Source organism: Martes martes, assembly GCF_963455335.1.
Source record: "Martes martes genome assembly, chromosome: 7".
Classification (NCBI taxonomy): Eukaryota; Metazoa; Chordata; class Mammalia; order Carnivora; family Mustelidae; genus Martes; species Martes martes.
Genome location: NC_137894.1, coordinates 129,614,394 through 129,626,426, shown reverse-complemented (window position 1 = coordinate 129,626,426; position 12,033 = coordinate 129,614,394). Strand labels below are relative to the sequence as shown.

Below are 12,033 nucleotides of genomic sequence, written 5' to 3'. Positions count from 1 at the left end.
GGGCCCTGAGATCATGACCTGAGTTGAAGGCAGAGGCTTAATGAACTGAGCCACCCAGGTGTCCCTACACACCAACACTGTCTATGGGTAGTTGGTTCAGTCATTTGGCAGAAGCCACAGCCAGAACTATTGTTCAAGGCTGTTAGCACAACTTTTTGTATCAATAAGATTGTAGCTGGTCGTCACATGACTGCTGAGAAAACAAAAGCCTTCTGGGCAAAGCACAGCCAGTTGGCCTGACTGGGTCACAGAAGCCTCATAGCACAGCACACTACTACTGGCTGTTAGAGCAGGACATACCTCTTCGTAATTTTTCGCCTCCACTCCGTGCTTCATGTCTAGAATCACGAGTTGATCAGGTATCCGCCCTGTTCCTGAGAAAGAAATCAAAAGATTCATTGTGTAGAATATTTAAAATTCCGGGAAATCACCCACCCACCCTCCCTCTCTCTAACCCCTACCCTCTCAATAGAGGGAAACAGCCACAACTCCTCCCCCTACTCAGCTGCAGAAAATTCCTGGCTCTGGCTAAAATCACAAGCATTCCAGACAAAGCCTCTATCTGTGTGGGGTGCCGGAAAGCAACGAGAACATGCTGCTGGCAAACATCTCTGAGCCGGCAGGACACAAGACACTGCAGCTGGTACTGCACAGGGACAGAAGAGCAGAAGAGACAACGTATAGGCTTACTGGATTAGGAAATAAAAGTCAAGTCAAAACAGTATAAAACTGAGTGGCATATAGACCAACAGGTAGTAGACACCAACTGAGACTGAAAGATATGTTTCCACATCTGAAAAGCGTGCCCTGTCAAATTTTGAAAAAAAGGATTATTGGGTATATGCTAAGCTTGGATTTACTTAACATAAACATGAGTACTGAAAACATCACAGAATTTAGCTAATATTCCACTTTAATTCAAGCCTTTTGGTTCAATATAAGGACATTTCGGTAGGTCGGTAAAATGTTATAGGACCCACAAAACACTTAAAAGAGAACAGCCCAAGAAAAACACTTGTAAAGAAGAGTACAATTTTCAGGGACGCTACTTAGAAAGAGAAATGTCTATTTGGGACAGGAGTGCCAACAGAGCTAGGCTCATATTAGAAAAGGTAAACTGATTCAGCTTGATCAAAAAAGAATTTAATCTTAAATCAACAGGTAGGAGAGATAAAAAGAGTCAAGAGTCCCAGAAAACTGCTCAGCCCCAGTCCCCAGGAATTCACGTAATTATTTGTGGAATAGAAAACTGCCTCCATGGGGGGCACCTGAGTGGCTCAGTTGATGAAGCGTCTGCCTTTGGCTCAGATCATGATCCCAGAGTCCCGGGACATCCCGTCAGGCTCAGAGCCTGCTTCTCCCTCTGCCTGCCACTCCCCCTGCCTGTATGCTCGTTCTCTCTCTCTCTCTCTGACAAAAAAATAAATAAATTCTTTTAAAAAACCCTGCCTATATGGAATTAGGAGTTTAGGGCAACAGTGCCACTTAAGCAAGGGAGTTCTCCATACTACAAGCCAGAGAGAATAGCACTACACTCTGCGTCTTGAAGCTTCTGAAATGGACTGAAGTCAATTCAATAACTACTCAGTGAGAACACACCAGGTGACTGAATTACAATCTCTGCCTTCAAATAATTCGATGGGGATCTAAGACAAGCATGCATAAGAGCTACGATCCAAATGCAAAGCAGTAAAAACTTGAAGAGGAAAAAACCAGTTCAGATAATCCCAGCTATGGAGTAAAGGTTAGAGAAGGGAAGGGAGTAGCTGTGGACAGACTTTACTAAAGAGAGAGAGCACCTGAAGTCAAGGACAAAGTACTCTAGACAAAGGGCAAAAGCACAGGCAAGGGCTCAAACACTGAAATGAGTATGAGTTAAGAAGTTCTTTTAGACAGATTAGAAGGATCAACCTGAAAGCAACAAAGGGGTACCCGGCTGACTCAGTTGGTAGCACTTGTGGCTCTTGGTCTTGGGTTGAGTTCGAGCCCCACATTGGGTGTAAGAGATTACTTAAAAATAAAATAAAAATCTTTTAAAAAATGCACATCAGGGGCGCCTGTGTGGCTCAGATGATTAAGCATCTGCCTTCAGCTCAGGTCATGATCCCAGGATCCTGGGACTGACTCCCACATCAGGCTCTTTGTTCAGCAGGGAGCCTGCTTCTCCATCTCTCTGCCATTCTCCCTGCTTATGCTCCCCCCCTCTCTCTGACAAATAAATAAATAAAAATCTTGGAGTGCCTGGGTGGCTCAGTTTGGGTGTCTGCCTTCAGCTCAGGTCATGATCCCAAGATTTGGGAATTGAGCCCTGCATCAGGCTCCCTGCTCAGCGGGGGGCCTGCTTCTCCCTCTTTCGCTCCATCTGCTTATATTCCCTCTCTTGCTGTCTCTGTCAAATAAATAAACAAAATATTCAAAAATAAATAAAAATAAATCTTTTTAAAAATGTAAATTAAAAAAAAAAAGAGAGAGAAAGCAACAGAAATAACACTACTTAGGAAGAACTAAGAAACTAAGTCACAGATGCCTTCTGAGCATTAAACCAGTAAGTCTCCAAAACAAAACAAAAAGTGGCACCCAGAGAGGGAGCTCTCTTCTCTCAAATCCAATGTGTAATCGTGATCACAGCACTGGCCCATAACAGATGCAGTGCAGATTTTTGCTTCTCCTTCCTCATTTAAAAAATTATGAAACTGAATCAGCTTACAACCCCACCTGGCCCAAAAGACGAAAATATTTTCTTCTTAACAGACTCTTCCCAGCATCTTTCTGTTGCCACAGCACAGCATTAGCATTATTCAAACACAAGTGAAACCATGAAACCACAGACCTCTGGCTATTCTCAGTTTAGACCATAGGGTCTCTTGCACAAACCAGCTAGCCTAGCCCCTTAGCTGACATCATGGCCCTAGAGGGTCCCTTTTGTTAAAAACAAAACAAAACAAACACCAAACTTCTCTGCATTTCTCTGTCAAATGGACAATTTCTTAAAAGCTGCTCCAAAGACTATAAGGTATCTCGTTTCCATATCAAAATAAATGAAACTAGAAATTGAGTGCTGACTATACTGTGTATGTATACATTTATACATATATATATACACACATATGTATTTGGGGGGTACAACAGGGGGAGAGGGAGATAGAAAATCTTACGCAGGCTCCATGTCCAGCACAGAGCCCAACGCAGGGCTCGATCCCAGGCCTGAGATCACTCATGACCTGAGCCAAAATCAAGAGCCAGCCACTTAACCAAATGAGCCACCCAGGCACCCCAACACAATCCATGATTTAAAAGAGTTCACATTTGTGTGGTGACAGATACAGACACAGAAGATATTTTGAAAGAAATATCAGTATAACTCAATGATAGGCTGAAAAAGGCAAGAATAACTTCAAAATGTGAGCCCAAGTAACTGGGAGGATAGTGGTTAACACTAGTAAGAGGGGAATTCGTTTGAAAGGGAGGCTTGTGAACACAGTCTGAGACACCTTGGTTTTGAGGCAAGAGTGGCACAACCATGTGGAAATGTCTAGAATATAGCTGAGACACCCTGGAACTGGCACCAGTGGGAGCAGACAGAAGGATATCAGTGATGAAATCACCATTAAAATCCTTTAATTTTTTAAAAATTTTTCATCTATTTGCCCATTTACTTCTGGCAAACTCCCTTAGCTTTTAAGCTAAATTGACCAACTTTAGATCTAGGGAGTCAATTCTTGATGAACTGTTAAAAGCAGCTGGTTTGTTTGCCGTCCCGGTAAGGGAATCTACTGACACTGTTAGCCAAGGTGCTCACTCTTCTTCCAGAATCCTATGTTCTGAATATTCTACAAATGTAAAACTGGCAGAAGTCCTTTTGCTACTACACAGAAGAAGCCCGAGACTAAAATTAAATGGAGGCAAGGAAAGGAAACAGAGAGGCAGAGTTCCAATGATACTGTTAAAACACCAAGATGCAGCTGTGCCTGAGGTCAGCACCACACTCACTGCAAACTCCCCAGTTCAGAGAATCAAACAATCTATCTCTTCTTTTTCTTTAAGACACTTTGAGGTTTTACGTCCTGCAGCCCCAAAGGGTCCCAAGTAATGTAACAAGTATAAACGCATTAAGCTTTTAGAGTCTAGTGTCCTTTAAGCTAATGAATAGGGAGTAAAAAGGACTCTGCCTTTTCACCCATTACTAAGCACAGAAGCCATCAAGTATTCAGACTGAACGGTACTATGGGGTCTTGACCTTGAGATGCACAGAAGAATTCACACCAAGATAGAACGAGGAAAATGCTCTGGAGACTGAAAGTATTTCTAACTTTGCCATACGTCGTTTGTCAGACAGGCCTTATTTCTAATGCCTGAGAAAATGTGTCACTAGCATATATATAAATGCATTATATTCCAGCATCTATATGAAATTCAACTCTATCATTCAAGCCAGATATGTCACAGCATTGAAGAAATGCCTACTCCTGTACATGAAGAACTCAGCTGATTAGCCAACTTTCACTCATATGCGTGAAAGACATAAACAAATGTAGTTTCCTTTCCCTTTTCCTAATAGCCCAAGAGAGAAAGTTCATGCTCTAACTTGAGAGGAGACACTTAATTCAGGGAAAACACTGTGATTACTTACCCTTGCTCTCAAAACACACTTCAAACATGTCATAATCTTCAGTGGTAAAGGCAAATTTCCCCTTGGTTGCATCTTCCTTGGAGTATAGAATATGACCAGCAGAATCTGTGATCTAAAATAAAAGGTAAGTAAGAATAGGAAGCAAATAACACTGGGGAAGAGAACTTAATAGAAACTGGAGAATGGGAAGAAACAATGTTTAGGAAGACAGCTGTTATTTCTCATTATGATGACTATGTTCAGTCCATTCTAAAAGACAGGAATTGGATTAGAAGATGAAACCCAAATACAGCAAATTTCTTTCCTTCAAACATACATATACCCACACTTAAGGCTAAAACGTCACTGCTACTGAATGTCTTACCATACTAAAAAGGCAAACAACTGATATAAATTGGCTTATTAGCAAAAGTTTGCTATAGAAAATGTATACCAGTATCAATACCTAGAAAGAGACAGGTCACAAAAATGAAGTGGACAATTACCAGAAGAACGTACTACAAAAAGGAGAAAGACACAGAAGAACACATGTCTTCTAGGATCATACGGGAAGGGAGGGAAAAATGAAACAAGATGAAACCAGACAAGGAGATAAAACTTAAGAGACTCTTGGTCTCAGGAAACAAACTGAAGGTTGCTGGAGAGGAGGAGGGTGCTCGGAGAGATGGGGTGGCGGTGTGATCGACACTGGGGAAGGTATGTGCTATGGTGAGTGCTGTGAATTGTGTAAGACCAATGAATCACAGACCTGTACCCCTAGCACCCCTAAAACAATACATTATATGTTTAAAACAAACACATCTCTTCTATAAAACAAATTTTGACGGGGTAGAGGTAGAGGCAGAGAATGGAAATGAGACATCTGATGCAAAAAAAGAAGGAAAGAAGGCATGTGTGGAAAAGAAAGTCTGGAAGATCAACTCCAAATTTCACATCAATTATGTCAGTGGTCAAATGGGGTGGCAGAAAGACATGGGGATAAACAAGAAATCTGTCCTTAAAAAGACATCCTTGGCTTCCACCAGTGATAATTTCTTTCTTCTAGATTGTTAGCTTTAGTTCTCCAAACTGGAACTGCTCCACTGGCAGAGAATGGCCTGTAAGCGCGGATGATGTGGCATACACTGGTAAGTGAATGGTCATATATAAAACAAGGGGATGACACAGTAGTATGACACACTGGATTGCAACTTCTTTTTTAGGGCTCATGGCTGTCCTGGCAGAAGGCACATTTCATTATTTAAGACAGGAAGCTACTTGCAAAATGGAACACAAAAGCAGTAGCTTCCTTAAACTAGATGTTCTAATGCTGTCTGTAAAGTAAGATTAATTTATAGGTGAGATTTTATTTATTTATTTGTTTACTTTTATTTTTTGAAAGATTTTATTTATTTACTTATTTATTTGTCAGAGAGAGAGAGAGCGAGAGCACACAAGCAGGCAGAGTGGCAGGCAGAGGCAGAGGGAGAAGCAGGCTCCCGGCCAAGCAAGGAGCCCAATGCAGGACTCGATCCAGGGACCCTGGGATCATGACCTGAGCCGAAGGCAGCAGCTTAACCGAATGAGCCATCCAGGTGTCTCTATAGGTGAGATTTTAAATGTGAAAACTGAGCAGAACACAAAAGCTTATGCATTTAAAGCACTTTAATGACACTAGTTTTTTCCTGAGTAGTAAGACTTCTTTATACTTTTATCTTTCTTTTGATTTTCTACAAAGGTGTGTAACATTTACGGTCAGAAATGAAGGTATTTTATTTTGAGGAAAAACATGGTAACTAAAGAATAGTTTTCAGGTGCCTAGGTTCACCACATTGGGTTCCCTGCTCTGCGGGGAGCCCGCTTCTCCCTCTCCCTCTGCCCCTCCTCCCTGGTTGTGTTCTCTCTCCCTTAAATGAATAAATAAAATCTTACAAAAAAAAAAAAAAAAGAATAGTTTTCTCTGCTAGACTAATTTGAAATGAGGGGTTAATTAAAAAAGGTTTTATGACACATTTTCTAAATTCCCTAAAAGTAACAGTAGTAATACTACTCAAGTATCTTCTGCCATGAATGAGGTGGACCATTAATTTGTCAATGCCTGGGATACAGGGATAGGTAAGATAGCTTCTGTCTTCAAAGAACTTAAAAGTCTAAATGAGACTTCACTGTAACGTGAAAAGTGCACTACTAGAGGTAAGCACAGGTGCCGTGGGATACAGAGGTTCAAGGAGTATACTGTGGAAGTGACCCGTGAGCTAAGTCCTGAAGGATGAGCTGCAATTTAGGGAAAAAACAGGGACATAAAAACATTCAGGGTAGAAGAAAAGACAAATATGAGGACCTAGGGTCCAGAAAAACACAAAACAAAAATACAGGAGTATCATAATACTAATAACAAATACTTACTGAGCACCTACTAAAGCTTGAGTACTATGCCAAGTGCTTTATATGCATTTTAAGTTTCATCTTTATTATAATGCTATAGGTAAGAACTATTATTTCTCTTGTGTTCCATAGCAGGAAACTGAAACAAAGAGAGGTTAAGAGGCCAGAGCGAGCGGTACTGGCCAGATCATGTAGAAATGCAACACCATGCTAGGGAGTTTAAACTTCATTTGATACAAAATGGAAAGGCAGTGAATGAAGAATCTGAAACAAGAGAGTGATGTGATTCAGTTTGCAATTTAGAAAGATGAATCTGATAATACTGTGAAGACAAGTCCCTTGAGAGGGATAATACTAGCAATGAAACGATGGATTATGACTCTATTCTAGGACTCCAGGTTAGAAATGATGAAAGCTTTGGGTATGAGGAGAAGGGGACAAATTTGAAGGGATTTTAAGGAGGGAGAGCCCACAGGATAAAACCAAAAAGTCAATATCCACAAGGATCAAGTGAGCAATGTAACTGAATCTAATGGGCCCGTGTAGGTCCACAAGGTCATGGACAATTTGGCAAAGTGAGATGATGTGCCTGTCTCAAGAGAAAAACCAATGACTGCCATGTCACGCTGGGTTTTCAGAGCATCCAATTTTTCAAAAGAAGGTAGACTTTTTTTTTTTTTTTAAAGATTTTATTTATTTATTTGACAGATCACAAGTAGGCAGAGAGGCAGGCAGAGAGAGAGGAGGAAGCAGGCTCCCGGCTGAGCAGAGAGCCCGATGCGGGGCTTGATCCCAGGACCCTGGGATCATGACCTGAGCCGAAGGCAGAGGCTTAACCCACTGAGCCACCCAGGTACCCCAAGAAGGTAGACATTTTAACTTTTATTTGAAATCTCTCAAGTTTTAAATCCTCACAGCCAATCCTAACATATGAAAAACTATGTCAAGGCCAAACGAAAGAGGACTATAGAACAAAGTCCTTCTGGGCCACCAACTTCTGACCTCTGCATAAGACAAGAAGAAAGATGACTAAAATCACATAAAAGGGGGCTCCTGGGTGGCTCAGTCAGTTACACATCTGCCTTTGGGTGAGGTCATGATCCCGGGGTCCTGAGGTGAGCCCTGAGTCAGGCTCCCTGCTCAGTGGGGAGTCTGCTTTTCCCTCTCCCTCTACTCCTCCCCTGCTTGTACTCTCTCTCTCTCCCTCTCTCTCAAATAAATAAATAAAATCTTTAAAAAAAAATCACATAGAAGCACTGCTAGGCAGCACTGAGGTCTCAGCTGAGATTATGGACCACTGATTTCTAGTGGCAGCGCTTAACAGCCAGCATGCAGAACAAAGGAAAAAGTATTAAGTGATTTAGGCTTGAGGTTCTGCAACTGAGTGGTTTGGAAGGATAAGGGGATTAGGAATTATGCTATTAACTTATTACATAATATTTATTTAATCTTCACAACAATCCCAGAGAGGCCTGTCTTATTAATCCCATTTTATTGATGAGAAAACTTAGTAACTTGACCATCAGCAGAGTTAATAAATTGTCTATGTGGATTTGAAGCAGTCTAAAATCCATGTTCTTGGGGTGCCTGGGTGGCTCAGTGGGTTAAAGCCTCTGCCTTCGGCTCAGGTCATGATCCCAGGATCCTGGGATCAAGCCCCGCACTGGGCGCTCTGCTCAGCAGTGAGACTGGTTCCCCCCGCCCCCCCCGCCTGCCTCTCTGCCTACTTGTGATCGCTGTCTGTCAAATAAATAAATAAGAACCTAAAAAAAAAAATCCATGTTCTTCCCACATTCCATGTTGCCTTCCCACAAAAGGAACATCTGAAAGAATGGACTGCACAGAAGCCAAGAAAGACTAACAGAATGGGATGGACTCTTTGGGTCGGGGCAAGTCAGAGTGCAGAAGAGTCCTCTCAGGTGGGACGCTGCACTGTTCAGCCCGCCAGTGTCCACCATGGAGGGGTCAACAGACATGAGGGCGAGGCCCTGAGGCTGGCAATAACTGCGTCATCTGCGAGGGGGAGGCAATATTTAGCCCTGAAGATTCCTAAAGGCCTCTTGTTCATGTAATACTTTTCCTGAATCAATTAAAAGAAAAGGCTTAAGGAAGGACTTCTTTCGAACCTTGAACACACACACATAGGGCAAAAGGTCTGGGAACTGATCAAATTTCAAAGTAATATGTAGTTACCAGTGTGGTGTCACTCTTCCTTTCTTCAGAATCTGTTCACCCACCAGATACTCACACATCCCCATCCCCCGGCTCCCAAAAGCCTAACGACAATTCTTAAGAGTAAAGAGGACGTTCAAAAAGACAGACTGCAGGAATAACAGAATTTCACATTTCAAGCTGATCTAAAACCTCTAACTTAGGTTTAGCTCCTATGAATAAAGTTGTAGAAAATGTAGAACTTCTCCAAGGCATATTTGGATTAAAAAAAAAAAAAAAAAAGCTTCCAGATTTGCTGACCACACTAGTTTATTTCGTTAAAAAAAAAAAAAAGATTTTATTTATTTTTTATTTTTTTCCCTGCCCCTAAAAAGATTTTAATTTTAAGTAATCTCTACACCGAACGTGGGACTCAAACTTACAACCCCAAGATAAAGAGTCGCATATGCTCTATCATCTGAGCCAGCTAGGCGCCCCTAATTTAATCCATAAGGCAGAAGGAAAGGCTTACAGGTTATTAGAAATGTTGAATGTAGATGAAACCAGTGGAGGACAGCAGGGCACGGCGTCAAGAATACAGCACCAAACGGTCATTAAAGATGTCATCATCTTTACAAGTCAGGAAAGGACCTAGCCTAGGAAAAATCCACCTGGGGTACCTAGGTGCCTCAATCGGTTGAGCATACGATTCTTGGTTTCAGCTCAGGTCATGGTCTCAGGGCTGTGGGATCAAGCCCTGTGATGGACTCCACACTTAGTGGGACACCTACTTGGGATTCTCTCCCTCTCCCTGTCTCCCTGTGCCCCTCCTGCTCCTGCACCTGTCTGCACTCTCTCAAATAGATAAGACAGATATATAGATAAAAATTTTTTTTAAATAACTAATTTAAGGACAGGAGCCTCTCTAGATGACAAAAAAGCCTAGATTTAAGTCAGGAAAGTCTTATTAAGGGGCATCTGGCTGACTCAGTCAGCAAAGCGTGCGACTCTTGATCTCAGTGTTGTGGGTTTGAACCCTGCACTGGTTGTAGAGATCACTCAAAAATAAAAAATCTTTAAAAACAGAAAACTCTTATTAAGGCATTAGCAAAGTCCTCCACTGATCACTCCGCAAAATAAACTAAGAAGCGAACCTTATTTTTCTGAAAGACTCCGGTACTCAGAAGGGGTAAAAATTGTTTAAACTGTCCTTTGCTACATCATACTGAGTAACTACAATTATGGTAGAATCACCTGCTCTGGTGATCTGACATCTGAAAGAGGACATCCTTCTATGACATCTGAAAGAAAATGTATTAAAGATTCATCCCAGGGCAAAGCCTCAAATGCTTTAGGAGAGGTTGAAGGCAAAGGACCCATCACTGCCTACACCTTTTATTACCATGAAATTAACTCCCTGAAAGTGTGTGATAATGATCACAATTCCCTAAGGGCCTTCACATTTCCATACTCCCTATGACCTTCAGTAGACACAACTATATGAGGGTTGTTTTTCCAGATATCTGGAAATCCAGGCAGGCAACATGACAGATTAACTTTCAGTTTAGGCATTTAAGAACTGTTGGGCATTCTGAGATCCTAGAATTTTTCTGAGAATCAGTAGGTTTCCCATGTAGTTCATAACTTTGCAGCTTTTTAGGAGACAAATCACTGATCTGTGTGTGTATGTCTGTGTGACCCACGCCATTGATCTAAAAAAAAAAATCATATACACTAACCTCAACGTAATTACATAAATCAGCAGGCAGCTAAAATTAAGAAATAGAAAACTGAGCCAAGCTCATGACTAGCTGGCAAAGTCTAAAAGGTTGAAATGATGGTTTTAAATTTCCTCTAATTAAAGTGTTCTAATTATAGATCACCTTAAAAGATCATCTGATTTCTCAAGAATTAAGAGATTCTATTTTTTTTTTCTTAAATTTTACTAACGTACTTTGGAATTATGAAAGTAACTGCCACTTTTACATCCTGTAACAGCACTTTAAAAAGTACTTACTTTTCTTTAAACAATAAACACTTCTAATATTTATTATAAAGTTCTTAATTTTAAAAAAGGTAATATGGAACGATTAAAATTTGCTCACATGACATCAAGGAATGGGAAGTAATACAGATTGTTCTAGATAACACCTTCTGAAAAGCAAACCAAAGTTCACAACTTAGTAAGTAGGGAAAAAGTGTTAATTGTATAAGCAGAGTAGCTGATGTCAAGAATATGTGAATACTCACACTGAAACTGTCAAGTAAGTAAAAATACAGGTCACTGGGAAAATAAACTCATTTAGAATTGGATTCTCTTGGACCATTCTAGGCCCCAACCAGAAAACAAGGTTCTTGAGCAGGTCCTGCTCCTAAAGCCTGCTCCCATTTCTTCTATGAAACAGTCAAGATAACACGCTGCCTACTTGAAAAGGATCTTTAAGAAGCTTAGGCCAAGGGCTCCTGGGTGGCTCAGTCAGTTAATCATCTGCCTTTGGCTCAGGTCATGATCCTAAGTCCCACATCCGTCCCCCTGCTCAGTGGGGAGTTTCCATCTCCCTCTCCTCTGTTCATGCTCTCTCTCAAATAAATAAATAAAATTTTATTTTATTTTTATTTATTTGGCAGAGACAGGGAGAGAGGAAACACAAACAGGGGAGTGGGAGAAGAAGAAGCAGGCTCCCTGCTGATCAGGGAGCCCTGATACGGGGCTTGACCATAGGACCCTGGATCATGACCTGTGCCTGAGCCACCCAGGCACCCCTCAAATAAATAAAATCTTTAAAAAAAAAAAAAGGCAGCAGCAGCTTAGGCCCAAACACTAGGTAAATAAAGCAATTAGGATTAAAAGAATACAGAATTCACCTGGAGGAAGAAACAAATAGGTA

The 12,033-nt window shown here is 41.2% G+C and overlaps 1 protein-coding gene across 1 annotated transcript in view; it reads right to left on the bottom strand.

The window, feature by feature from the left end:
* The window catches only part of TMED10 (transmembrane p24 trafficking protein 10), a 37,720-nt gene that overhangs the window by 10,921 nt on the left and 14,766 nt on the right, over positions 1-12,033 (bottom strand). The window contains exons 2-3 of the mRNA XM_080807353.1: positions 4,631-4,742; positions 301-374 (exon numbers count right to left, since the gene is read on the bottom strand). Of these exons, the coding sequence (XP_080663479.1) occupies positions 301-374; positions 4,631-4,742 (186 nt within the window). The remainder of the gene's footprint in view (positions 1-300; positions 375-4,630; positions 4,743-12,033) is intronic.